Here is a 14729-nt window from a genome sequence, read left to right as displayed (position 1 = left end):
ATCCAGCACTAGCAAGAATGTTGATTGATCCAAGGATTTCAGGAGACTGAGCCAGACACCGTGCAAAAAGAACACTGCTGTTGGTACACAGGAGAGCCACAGCTATGAAAAGACAGAGAAGAGGGACTGGCATGGTCAGAGCTCTCCTACTTTGTGGAGCTCTGTTTCAGAAAATGGACGATGTTTCCTGTGACCAGGAAGTTACCCAGCTACATTCACTCTCCTCCCTGCCAGACCACTGGGACACAGAAAACACACACTTTTTTACTTATTTGTCTGCACAACAAAAAGAAATGAATATTCACATTGACTTACACAATCACAGGCTATTAGGATCCATTTTACTCAAGGACACCGATTTAATCTTTTTAAACATGTTAATTTAAGTTGCCTAAATATTATGCTTACCATTTGAAGACGTATGCCTGTCCATCTATTTCTGGGATTTTTGAGAGTGTACTATAGATTGGCCTGTGTGGAGATTCACTTGTGCACATTCTCTTTTTCCTTCTAAAGAACCATGGCTTCTGAGAAGTTCTGACAACTTGATGGTCAACAATAACTCAGTTCTTAATGGCTCTAGTAATTTTATGTTCCCAGAATCTTCTTTACTAGCAATACTATGAAACCCATATACCTTTCCCAAGGTCTCCCAGATAGGAGACCTTTCCCAAACATGCCACAAAATCTGATACAAGTACTCAACAAACATTTCCTGGGTCGTTAGTATGTCTAAGGCACTGAGCTGGCAATTAGAACACTATTACTTTCTTTACATTCATAACAATCCTTTCACCTAAGAGAATTGAAAGTAGAGAATTGAAATAACTTGCTCTAAACCACTGGACTAATGAGTTGCTTGCAGCTAGTCTCTGAAATCTGTTGAGTGGGGCTTCAGACCAAAGTCTGTGGTCTTTCTTCCACACAACACAGCTTTTCCCCTTGGTAACCCTGGCAAACAGCAGCAGGGAACATTTCCCAGCAAGAGACTCTCAGATGCTAGACCAATAGTTCATGCAAAAGAAGATGGAGGAAAGGGATCAAAAGTAATTTCTAGATTCCAATTAGGGATATAAGAAGAAAAGGCCACACATGGTGGTGGCATGCATGTAATCCAAGCACTTGGGAGGCAGAAACAGGAAGACTGCAAGTTTGATGTCAGCCTCAAACTTGCCAATTTAGCCCAGGGCCCACCTCTAAAAAACTATCAAACAACGATGATTAAAAAAACAAAAACAAAACTAGAAGTCAATGAGTTAAATTATCACCCCAAACTTAGAAATTGAGAGGAAAAAAATACTTGTTAAGAATTTAGATCAAAAGAATGGAAGGAAATGACAGGTCAAATCAGAAATAAATGAAATTTTTGTTTTTAATATACATGGGGGTGGGGGATACTGAGAATGTGGCTCAGTGGCAAAGTGCTTGCCTTGCATGTATGAGGCCCTGGGTTCAATTCCTTAATACCATATAAGTAGAAAAAGCCAGAAGTGGCGCTGTGGCTCAAGTGATAGAGTACTAGCTTTGAGCTGAAGAGTTGAGGGACAGCGCCCAGGCCCAAGCCCAGAGTTCAGGTCCCACGACCAACAAAACAATAAAATAAAACACACACACATACACACACACACACACAGAGGTATACAAAGGGGGCTGGGTATGTGGCTTAATGGTAGAGTGTTTGCCTAGCATGCATGAAGCCCTGGTTCAATTCCTCAGTACCACATAAACAGAAAAAGCCAGAAGTGGCACTGTCGTTCACAGTGGTAGAGTGCTAGCCTTGAGCAAAAAAAGCTCAGGGACAGTGCCCAAGCTCTGAGTTCAAGTGTGTGTGTGTGTGTGTGTGTGTGTGTGTGTGTGTGTGTGTGTGTGTGTGTGTGTGTGTGTGTGTGTGTGTGTGTGTGTGTGTGTGTGTGTACATATATATGTACTATATATATATATATGCACACACATATATATACACACATTTACATATTAACACATGTTTTATATATGTATACACACAGACACAATTAGAGTATTGTTGAAATATGAATAAAGAAAAGGAAAGAATGCATAAATTTGTATTTCTAGGGGAAAAAAGAGAAACCAACAATAAGATACAATCACCATTTTGGTGGGGTTTTTTTGGTCAGTCGTGGGGCTTGAACTCTGGGCTTGGGTGCTGTCCCTCCACTCTTCAGCTCCCACTCTTCAGCTCAAGGCAAGCACTCTCCTACTTGAGCCACAGCACCACTTCCGGTTTTCTAGTGGTTTATTGGAGACAGGCCCAAAGAAACATAGGTCCCATGGTTTCCCTTATTTGCAATATCTAGTATATGTCTGAGTCAAGCAGAAAAGGTCAGATAAATTGATGTTAGGGAAATGAACCCTAAGATATGTATTCAAATGTTTTTTTCTTTCATGCGATTGTTTCTAACACATTTATAAGATTATTTCTTTGTTGCTTTGTATGTCCCTCCCCCACGGAATAATCCCTGCTTTCACTGTATTTGGTGTCAGAATAATTTGTGGAGGGGAAGAGAAAAAACAAAAAGTTTAAATAGGGATACAGGTGGACCCATTGCAACAATGAGATGTACAAGTCGTTATGTCGAAAACGAACTTTACAACTTTGGTGGGGGGGAGGAGGGTTGGATGGGGGACGGGGGGGGGGGGGTGGGAAGGGGAAACAAAGGAGGAGGCTACAATGCTTGATAAGAAATGTACTCATTATCTTGCCCATGTAATTGTAACCCTCTGTACAGTATTTTCACAATAAAAAAAAAAAAAAAAGAGTCTCACGAACTTTCCTGCCAGGGCTGGCTTTGAACTGTGATCCTCAGATCTCAGCCACCTGAGCAGCTAGGATTACAGGCATGAGCCACCAGCCCCATAGCAAATCACTATTTTTAAAAGACAAAGATAACAAAGGTGCAAGAGCATCACAAACTATGCAGAGGCAAAGCAATATGGTCTGCTCATTTCTATACTTAGGAAAAATTCCTATTTCATACCTAAAACAGTTAAAGGGCTCAGATATAATAGTGTGATACCTAGATTCTACTTGATTATTGAAAAATGGTAGGATGATGGTGATGATTTTTAAAAATCCACTCCTCTTGTACATGTGTATTTTTTAGCTCTTGTTAGAAGCCATAGTGAAAGCATTTGTTAGAAGACATAGTAAATTGCAATATACTTAGAGGAAATAAAATAAGTTGACTATTGATAAAATGGCAATTATCTGACTAGTTAAGAAAATAAATGTGATTCAGAGCTTGTTCATTTGGGCATGGAGAATTAACTATAAATGAATAATGTATACAATGAGTTAAAAGTAAATATTCACCACATTTCCAGACAGCTACTCTGCAGCACACAGATCTTAACATCCTATTAAAATGGAAGCAGAACTGGAAGAAAATCCAATGACATCTGATCGTGCTCTAGAGATGAAGGTCAAAATATTCCTTCTGTATAACTATTGTTTTTTCAATACACACAGCGAACTAAAACAACACCTGCTAATACGTGATGTGTCCAATGGAAAAAAACCCTCTCTGTAAGTCTTGCCAAGTATGGGCTATATTAAAAGGAATGGAATTTGATAAGAAATATCCAATTATTAACTCATCCATGCATAAGAAAGCCTGACAGCCACCAATTCCAACATACACTATTTTCCAAACACAACAATTTACAAATACATTTAAAACATTAGAGACCAATAACTCAGCATTCCATTTAAAAATAAACAGATATCTTTAGAGTTCCCGAAAGGGTAAGGCTTAAACTATACAGGGCTAGTCTTGCATACAGATACACTGGATGCCACAAAGCCTCTCCCAATTCTGCTAATTCTGTGAAAAATGTTTTTAACTTTTAAGATGAATACTTTCACATTCCCATCCAGTTCATTATATTTGGGTGTATTGCTGCTAATTTGTCATTTCACAATTTGGCTATCAAAGGCCAGCTTCATATATAATATATGTGTATGTGTATGATGGTAAAGTATTCTCATTTTCCCTTCAATTGAGATAAGATCTCATGAAAATGATAAGATCTTCATTGAAAGAATGTGAGATTTAAGTCTATACTAAACAATGCTCCTCCTTTTTTCCAGTTTAAGAAGACACCATCAATTCCTCCAGTTTCTAAAGAAAACCAGCACATGAGCACTTTCTTCAGAAATGTTGATACAAAGAGAAAAGACAACAAAAGTTAAATTTGTGCACATATATACATATGGGTGTGTATATAATATAATCTGTGTTTTCTAAGACAACCCTAATGTACCTGATTACTCCAACAGAGAACAAGGTTGTGAGGACTAAAGATCATATCTCAGAATGAGTCCCAGAAGAATGTGGGGATACAGGTTAAGCAGCCATCAGGAAGTTGGCTCTTTTTCGTAAATTGTTTAACAGCCAAAAAAAATGATACCAGTGGCAGAGAAAGGAGCCAAAACACATTCCTTTTATGGTGCGACAACATTTTGTGCAAGACTGGCCTCTTTTCTTCTTTTTCTTTTTTAATCAGGCAATGCCTAGGAACCCAGTCCGAGCAGGCTGGGGCAGACAGGGACTTCTGATGAATAAACCATGGCCCAAAGGGTTGTGGTTTCACCAGGGAAAAGTAAAACCACTTGCCCAAGTTCTGGAAGCAGAATGACTGAAGTCTGTAAAGAACTGAACTTTCCTTTTTGGGCAGCCTCTATTCCTGAACCTCCATAAGATAAGACTTCTAAGCCAAGGTCCCTACTCTTAGATTTATAACACTCCAACGATTGCCAAGACCTTTGCCATTCTCTTTTCTTTTTTTTTTTTTTGGTCGGTCGTGGGGCTTGAACTCTGGGCTTGGGCGCTGTCCCTGCACTCTTCAGCTCAAGGCGAGTGCTCCACCAATTTTCTAGGGTTTATTGGAGATAAGAGTCTCACAGTCTTTCCTGCCCGGGCTGGCTTTGAACCACAATCCTCAGATCTCAGCCGCCTGAGTATCTAGGATTTCAGCCACCGGTGCCCAGCTCCATTCTCTTTTCTTAATGTATATATTATTTATGAACTTCATCAACAACTACCTTTCCAACAACTTAAAACAGATTTTAAACTTCTCAGTGTTTCAAGTTCCAGATGTTTGTTCCTAGATAGGAACACGTCTTACCTACTCACCTTTATTGTTCTTGGCCACATTTCTTGGACTTAGATACTTTCTAACAGGAAGACACACAGTGGCACATACACTACACTAATAGACCCTTTTGTTATGAACACCAAGAAGCAAAGATTAAAAGGCCAGATCCTTCAAACACAGATTACATAAACAGCAATAGATCAATTTCCTCTACAAAGATGACATTTCCATCATGTGAGAAAGTGGAGGAAAACATTTTGGTGTTTTTAATTGCATTTCATGGTGAAGTTTTATTTCTTTTATGTGCTAATCAAACCCACCTCTAGCCTAACACATAAATGGAGTTGTTGACACCAGTCATATGGCATTTAATAAAACACTGAGAAGAGTATGCCAGCCAAGAAAATAAGCTGTGGCATGACACCCCCACTACCAAAACCATCATTATTATCACCAGCATCATTGAATATTTAGGGCTGTATTCCCCAGAGAATCAACAGGGAATGTTTCCCATAAATTCATCATACTTTTATATGGTATCTATCTCACTTTGGAGTGTACAAAATTAGTGATTTCTACATACAGTTTATTAAGAGAGAGGGAAAAATCAGAATCCAGTGAGCATGGGGATGGGATTGTAGCCCAATAGTAAACCAAGTGTGTGTCTTACACTATGGCTTTGGTTCCATCCCCAGCACCACAAAAAAAAATTAATACTATAGTATTAATTTTTAATTTTTATTGTAAAGGTGTATACAGAAGGGTTACAGTTACATGCTTCAGGTAATGGGTACATTTCCTTTTAAACAGTGTCATTACCTCCCTCATTCTCTCCAAGTTTTTCCTCTCCCCACTTCCTTCCCCCAAAGTTGGCAAATGTTTAATTTCTAAGTACTGGTAAAGCTTGAAAAGCTACTTGTTTGTACTACTTGATTTAATAACAAGTCATTTTCCCAGGTTAACAGAAATAAGAGAGAAACCCTTAAGAAACATAGCAAGGAAAATGCTTTGAGCTACTCATAACTAGATGAGCTTGCCTGTTTATTTGAGCTCTTTCACTCATAGTATTCTGAGTTCCTCCTCATTAGCAGCTGAAAGACAGCTGGACATTGAGGCTAGTTTGAGGACAGAAGACTACACAGATAGCGCTGACATATGGATGATAAATCACTGAACATTTTAGAAGAGATAATAATTTAATTAGATACCACCGGTGTTATCTAGATTATCTACATTTGTGCAATCAACTAGGTGTAACAGTTACCCACTATTACAAGAGTAATCCGAGTTACTCGGAAGGTTGAAATCTGTAGGACTATGGTTCAAAGCCAGTGTAGGCAGAAAAATCCCCAAGAGTCCACCTCCAAGTAGCGAGCAAATTGTCAGACTCAAAAAGTAAGCCAAATGAGAGTTCCTGACCTAGTTTACTTGTAAGTGATGAAAGAAAAAGAAATAATTAAAGAAAAAAGGGTGTGTGGACGGGGGATGGAGTGTAGTTCAAGTAGTAGAGTGTCTGCCTAGCAATCACAAGATCTTGAGTTCCAATCACAATTCTACCAGAAGAAATCAAATAAAACTGAAAGAATTATTTCTTGGAAAAATCTTGTCATACTGGCATTCAAGGAAGTAACACCAAAAGCAATAGTAAAGGCTCTATAAACATTCTACATTTCCTAAATGGTCTCTGTATGTTTAACTTCAGAAGGAGATCAGAAAGCGCTCAGAAGAAAAATGATAGAAATGAAAGCGTCATTACTTGGTGCTTAATAACTTCATTTGATTGCACTTTTTATAGTGAACCTACCTCAAGTTCAAGTAGGTCAGCATCTGCAAATTGACGATGGCCTCAGGAATGACTCTGATACAATTGTGATAAAGATTAAGGATTTCCAGTGACACGAAATGGCACAATTCCATTGGAACTTCAACCAGTCTGTTTTTAGATAAATCTATGAAAAAAAGAAAACAATTGTCAATAAATGTTTAACATACTCAATATAAAGTTATAATAGCACCACTATATTTGCGCCTCTATTACTAAAGCATGGTGATTGCTATTTCTTAGCCAAATTAAAAAATACGTGAAATAAAGAAGAATGAACAAAAACATAGTTATAACTTTTTCAGTTTTCTCATTTGTAAACCTGGCCAACAAAGGGAACTTTATACTCTATCTGAAAATTATCTCAAACTTAGTCTACCTTAGACAAGTATATGACACATGTATTTACCCTAATTATTCATTCAATGTTGCATTCATCACAGATTATCTCTCCAAACAGGGTATAATCTCTTTTTATATACAAGGAACATGCCTCTTCTCTATCTTCTGCAAAGGGGCCATATAATAGACATTAAATATTTTATTCACTAGAATTACTTAGTACCTATTTATAATACTGAAATAAATCAAGGGTGCCTATTAAGATCCAACACTGTGTCTCTGCTTGATCACCGGTAGAGGAGAAGGCCACTGACCTAACTTGCAAACATGACAGACATAAACATTCTGCAGAGCAATGCAAAACATCTGGCAGGCATTATAGGGTCACCATCCTAACAACAAAATGATGGTAACATCCTTCATATAAAAGTGGGAATGGCAGGCATAACCACCACGTAACATAAACCACCACTCTTGAAAACAACAATGGTAGCTCACTTCAGCCTGCACCAGGAGGGTCTCACTCAGTATGAACTGAAGATGGGCAGTAAACAATAGGTAACAGAGACCTAAGGAATCACATCATGACCAGAGTGGTAGGGAGTCAAAAGACAGGCAAGTCAATACCATAAATGAACTAAAAGTCAAAAAAAGTCACCTTCCCTGATAGGCCTTACAACAAATAAATTCACTAATATTCAAAACAGGATGGGGAAGGGAGTATTGCAACATGGAATAATTCTGATCATACCTAAATGAATATTATTACTACCTCTATCAAAAAAGGGGAGGTGAGGTATTGTACTGATATTATGACCTAAAGAGGTATACAAAAGAACTACATTTGAATCTCGTTTTAAATATTGACATATATCCTAACTTTCAAATTAACAAACATTTTACCTAAAATATCAATATGCTACCAATAAGTGGGGTTTACTCTATAAGTACCTCTATTTCTTCAACGATTCATGATGTAAATGGAGCATAAGTGTAATACTGTATATATAAATATATATATATATATAAATGGAGTAGAAGTTTAATAATGTGTGTATATATATGAAACAGAACATAAGTTTAATAATGTGGGTGCATGTATCTGTGTGTGTGTGTGTGTGTGTATATATATATATATAATATATATATATATATATTATATATATATATACATATATATAAAATCACCCCAAGAATACTAAAAAGGAATTTGGCAAAACACTACAACAGCCTTATTAGGGCATGTTTTATTTATTTATTTAGTTAGTTAGTCAGTCAGAGGTGGGGCCTGAACTCTGGGCCTGGACACTGTCCCTCAGCTTTTCAGTTCAGGACTAGCACTCTACCCCTTGAGCCACAGCGCCACTTCTGGCTTTTTCTACTTATATGGTGCTAAGGAATCGAACCAGTGCCTCATGCATGCAAGGCAAGCACTCTACCACTGGGCCACCTTTCCAGCCCCTAGGGCATGTTTTATAGCATGAAATCAGCCATTAAACTTACAATTCTTTGAGCTTCCATGATTTTAGTGAGTGCTACTTTCATCACCATGTATCACTTTTAGAATATTTTCAAATATTTGCATTTATACAATTACCTAACTAAAAGGAGTTTATCAAGGTATTTTCTTCCTGTATATGTGTGAACACACACACACAAATTCATGCACATTAGAAAAAGAATGGATTTACTGCTAAATATCAAAAACAAGAAATGTTTCCATTAGATAACATCAATTTAAAAAAAATTAAAAAGCAAAAAAGAGGGAAAAGTCAGCTTACAGGAAAGTGAACACAAATGGTTCATAAGCATATGAGGAAAGATCTTCCTTCTTGCAGTTAGAACAATACACAATACAACTACACAGAATGGTGTTGTTTTTGTTTTGGGGTATTTTTTTAACCTATCTCAACAGTGGAGAGAAAATATTTTCTCACACACACATAGTGAAGACAGAATGAGGGACATGCAAATAAAGACATTTTTGCAGTCTATCAGAATTACAGGTGGGTCCAGGAGAAATGGAGAGGTATAGATCAAAGAGATAAGGTTACGGTTAAGGGGGGGTGAGTAAATATAGAGGAGCACTATCCAGTTGGAACTATGGCAATACTGGAGATAATGAGTTATATACTAGAGGTGTGCTGAGAGTCTATTTTAGAAGGGCTTCTTCGACACCAGCACAAAGGTAACTATGTGAGATGACACACATCTTCACTTGCTTGACTGTAGTTACCACCATACTGCATGTATGTATCACAAAACATCAAGTTCTACACCTAAGTGTACACAATTAACAATAATAATGTACATATGCTTCCACCTAGCCTACAGGTATACATGTCCAAATGACGTATTTTTTGCATAGTTTGAAACAGTATAAGAAAGCAATTTAAAGACCAAGAGAGGGCTTGTTAAATATTCATAGACTATTAATAAATATTATAATGATTCAAAGATTAAATCAACCAATAAATATTAATAGAGTATTAATTCCATCTCATGTAATAGAATAAATTAGTATCATCATCTCCTGAATACTAATACTATACAGCTATTAAAATGAATGAAGGAGCTCCCTATGGACTGATCTGGAACAACCTCCAAAATGTACTGGAATGTTATTGAAAAGCCAGGTATAGAACAGTCACTAAAGCGTTTGTGTTTCATGGTGGACAGTTACACACGATTCAACCATAAATTATTTCTAGAGAGTCATGCAAGAACCTGGTAAAGGCAGTTGGTTTTGGAAGAGTTTCTCGGTGTTAAGAAGTGAGCAGAACATACTCACTGAGAATGTTTTTTACCTACAAAGACTTCAATGCATGTTTTCTCTAACTGCCTATATTACTAAACATTAGTTAAAAGGTACATGTATGCCTCCATTTCTATTGTTTTTGTTGTTGTTGTTGTTTTTGTCATCATGGGGCTTGAACTCTGGACCTGGGTGCTGTCCCTCAGCTCTTCTGCTCAAGGCCAGCGCTCTACCGCTTGAGCGACAGTGCTACATTTGGTTTTCTAGTGGTTTACTTGAAGAGTCTCACGGACTTTCCTGCCTGGGCTGGCTTTGAACCGGGATCCTCAGATCTCAGCCTCCTGAGTAGCTAGGATTACAGGCGTGAGCCTACAAGTCTAAATTAAAAAAAAAAAAAAAAAAAAAACTCCCCATCAGAAAAAAGTACCAGGAAATGGGTACTTGTAAAGGTGGAAGAGTGCCATGGAGAGAAGGGTAGACAAATGAAGGGGAGAAGCAGGGAGAATGCAGTCAAGAATTAATTGTGTCTATCACAAAATTAAGAGTAAGTGAAGGGGTGGCTTGAAGGGGAGGGGAAGATGTTGAAGGGATGACACAGATCAGACACATCATATACATAAACTACTTTGTTTCATGGCAGACAATTCAATACATATCTAAAAAATTAAGGAAAGTGAGGGAAGGGATGGGCTGGGGTGAGGTGGAATATTGAAAGGAGTGACAAGGATCATAATGCACTGTTTTCATAAACTGCTTTGTTAAAGGCAACTCCTTTGTACAACTAAAGATAATAGTACAAAAGACAGTATTTTTTTAATCTTATTTTCCAACTAAAAGAAAAAGTTGAAGCAAGTTTTGTATCTTGAATGTTTCCGACTAAAACAGAAAGGAGACTTCCAGAAATCTCTTTACTAACTATGTGCTACTCAGCTGGAAATTTGCCCAGAAAACTCAAATGTGTTGTTTCCTTCGAATTCTACTCAAAGAAGAAAATTCCAATGAAGTATCTTCAGAAGCAACTCAGATACCCAGTCTGCTATTTCCATTACTATTTACAACACGGATTTTATTTGCTCGCCTCCCTTCTTATCTTCTCCTCCACAATCTCCAGGTTTGAGGGGAAAGTTCAGCATTTTTCCTTCCTGTAATTACTTCCTTGGCAGTCTGACTGCATCCCAGAGGCAGGTGCCGAGTTGAGGGCCCCTCTGAGGCTCTGGAAAGTGGAATTTTTAGTTCTGCCTACTGAAAGGAAAAGGAGGCAGGGTACTCCTGATCAAATGCTCGTTTTGCCCTCTTCTGAAATTGTATCCAAACTCTTCTCTTGAAGTCTTAATTATAATTGTGCTATTCTGTATGTACTCTTTCAAGGATCCTTTTCTTCTTAAGCTTCAGACTATGCATTCCAAAAAGATAACACTCGGAGGTGCTGATGTGGCATCTGCCTTAAGCAGACGTGTATATCCACTGAGTTAGTGAGGACTTACTTGTGCCATAGGCCCCCCGTCAATCTGGGTTTGCATCACAGCTACTACATTAGAAGAGAACATTCTGTACTGCAGAATCTACACATAGCCTAGACTCATCATATATACAAAAAACAGTTGCCTAGCTCAGCATGGTTTAAACTCAACAAAACTGAAAAAGAAAAAAAGCAAAACAAAACAAAACGCTTTCTATAAGAAAGAATGACATTGCCCCATTTGTTAGGAAGTGGAAAGACTTAGAAAAAATTATATTAAGTGAAGTAAGCCAGGCCCAAAAAAACATAGGTCCCATGGTTTCCCTTATTTGCAATAACTAGTATATATGTAGGACAAGCAGAAAAGACCAAAAGCTATGTACATATGACCATATAAGATGATGTTAAGTGAAATGAACCCCAAGATAGGGACACAAATGTCTTTTTTCTTTCTTGCTATTGCTTCTAATGTATTTATAATGTACCATGTGATTCTTTTGTTGATTTGTATGTTCCTCCCCCACGGTATAACCCCTGTTTTCATTGTATTTGATGTCGGTGCCCTGCATTTTGTATTTACACTTCTCTAATTCAGGGAGGGGAAGGGAAAAAACAAAATGCTTAAATAAGGATACAGGTTGACCCATTATAACAATGAGATATACAAAACACTATGTTGAAAATGAACTTTACAACTTCGGCAGAGGGTGGGGGGGTGGGTAGGGTAGTTGTGGAGGTAGGAGGGAAGAGAAGGGATGGTAGGGGAAAACAGAGGAGGAGGCAACAATACTCAATAGGAAATGTACACATTATCTTGCTCATGTAACCCCTCTGTATAGCATTTTTACAATAAAAAACATACCAAAAAAAGCTCTCTGTAAGTATTCCATAAATATGTACCATAATCACATGGTTTCTAAATGAAAACCCACGTGGGCCTACTTTCAAGGAGCTGAACTTTTACAAATAAAGATGAGGTAAACCCAGAATGAACCTTAAGGCAGGATGGTACTAAGAGCTGGACTTTGGGTAAAGGAAAGCAAACAGAGTAGGTAAAGTTTGCCTGCTAGCATATTAGAGGTTCACCGCTACATCACCATCAACCTAGAGATGAGAAGTCAGCTGAGAGACTGGATTTTAGAGGTGACTACATAAAGCTTTGTAAGTGAAAATCCTGACTCAGATTGCAACCTATACCAACCTCACATAACCACTGCTACAGTGAATGCATTTGCAATGACCTAACTTGTTTTCGCTACTTGTCTCTGGAGCATCATTTAATTCTCAATTAATTTTGTTAGCAGAAGAGAAAAAAAGAGAATGTAAAAAAAAAAATGGGTAGGTTCGCTTTCCAAAGTTTTGCTAATGTGGACATCATCTTGTATGTTGGAGAACATTGTAGCCCATAATGAGGAAGATGCCCACAAAAGGGGGAAGTCAGCCTGGATGAAGATGTTTTGCAACGTTCGTATTCTGAAGTGGATAATCCAATTATAAACAGTGAAGTGGGGGAGATAGCATTGAAAGGTTTTCAAAATGTTTCCTGATGCCAAAATGAGTGAAGTAGAATGAAGTCTAGGATGAGAAGAAGAAAGGGAAGAAAGGAGGGAGAGAGGAAATATGGGATAGAAAGAGAGAAAGAGAGACCAATGTGGGGGATAAAATTCACAGGTAACAAACAAATGCTAGGAAGATAATTCCTATGTTTATCTTGAATGAAAGCCAAAATGAAGGAGCAGGGACCAATGGGTTAAGGACTGGAAAGACTCAGTAGGATATGAGTGACACAAAACTCTTTAAGAGGTGATGATAAATATGGGCAAAGAACGTGTACTCATGCTTGTTGTTTATTGCCCTGAGTCTTTCACAAATAAGTCGAGCTATCAAAGAATCAGCTGTGAGCTCTTTTGCTAAATAAAATATATGCCTACTGTTTCTCAGCCTTGTTGGCACAATGGAGTTTCCAGGAGAGGGTGTTTTTTTTTTGTTTGTTGGTTTTGTTGGTTTGGTTTGTTTTTTTTCTGAAAGCTTGGGGCTCAAGATCAAAATTTCTTAGTGAAATTTGGCCCTCCCAAGCCCTTAAGAAGGCCACTGGGGCCTGTTACTCCACAGAAATCCCTGACAAAATGGCCCACCCTATCTCAGCTTTCCAGCCTCAGGCCTACCACTCTCCCTGGGGCAGAGAGTCCAGCCCAGGAGGACCTCAGGATAAGTTTACCAAAATACAATTTGGGAAAGAAAAATCTTACTCAAATCAGAGTTAACCATTGCTAGATTTGATTCCTACTCCAACTTCCTTTTCAGCTTTGGATACAATTTGAAAGACAAAAACAGCTGAACTGGAATGAAGTTTTGTACATTTTGAATTGGTCACAATCAAAGAAAATGAATTTTATCTTTTCCTCCATAAGTCAGAATGAGGAGAAGCAAGTGGAGTTGTAATCCCAGTTATATGTATCACTACAGACCAGAGAGATTAGGTTACTTGTCTAAGGACACAGATCTAGCAGCAGAGCCAAGAACTAATCTAAATGAGTTTACCCCTAAACTCCTGCCTTGAACCTTTCCAGATTCAGCCTGGAAGAATTGTAAATTAAGTAAAATCCATTGTTTGTAAGGATTTGGGAGTTGGGGGGGAGGGGGAGTTGTGTGCATGTGTGTGTATGTTTGTGTGTGTGTGTGTGTGTGTGTGTGTGTGTGTGCATGGACGCACATGCCTGTGCACTGATACTGGGGCTTGAACTCACTCTGCTTTTATTTTTTTCCTCAAGGCTGATGCTCTACCACTTAAGCCACAGCTCTATTTCTGGCTTTTGTGCTGGTTAACTGGAGATAAAAGTCTGATGGACTCTCCTCCCTAGGCTGACTCTGAACCACAAACTCAGCCTCCTGAGTAGCTAAAATTACAGGTATGAGCCACTGACACCTAGCCTGTTCATAAGAATTTATCTTGTAAAAAGAAAAAAAAAGTTAGCAAAACCGCACTCATTGCCTGATAAGCAGAAATTTAGAACACTCCATAGCCCTGTACTAAAAAGAAGCTGATCTCTGACCAGATCCCTAATGATCTTTCCAGAAGAAGGAGTGTGGGTCTGCCTTTGTCCTCAATCCAGCCACGCTGGGCATGTCTGCCCTGCTTGAAACCCATGCTGGGGTTTTATTCTGCAAAGGGAGCAGGGTATATACACCCCATCTCTGTGTAAACATGCCCCTGCTACAAACCGGAACGTCCAAAA

At 38.3% G+C, this 14729-nt stretch overlaps 1 protein-coding gene across 1 annotated transcript in view; it reads right to left on the bottom strand.

Annotated features, from left to right (window-relative positions):
• Lrch1 (leucine rich repeats and calponin homology domain containing 1) overlaps window positions 1–14729 on the bottom strand; it is a 167925-nt gene that overhangs the window by 77525 nt on the left and 75671 nt on the right. The window contains exon 2 of the mRNA XM_042685436.1: window positions 6920–7064. Within this exon, the coding sequence (XP_042541370.1) occupies window positions 6920–7064 (145 nt within the window). The remainder of the gene's footprint in view (window positions 1–6919; window positions 7065–14729) is intronic.

This window comes from Dipodomys spectabilis, unplaced genomic scaffold (genome assembly GCF_019054845.1).
Source record: "Dipodomys spectabilis isolate Male_0828 unplaced genomic scaffold, ASM1905484v1 ptg000095l, whole genome shotgun sequence".
NCBI lineage: Eukaryota > Metazoa > Chordata > Mammalia > Rodentia > Heteromyidae > Dipodomys > Dipodomys spectabilis.
Note: the sequence above shows the minus strand (reverse complement) of the source record. Positions and strands in the feature narration are given on the sequence as shown.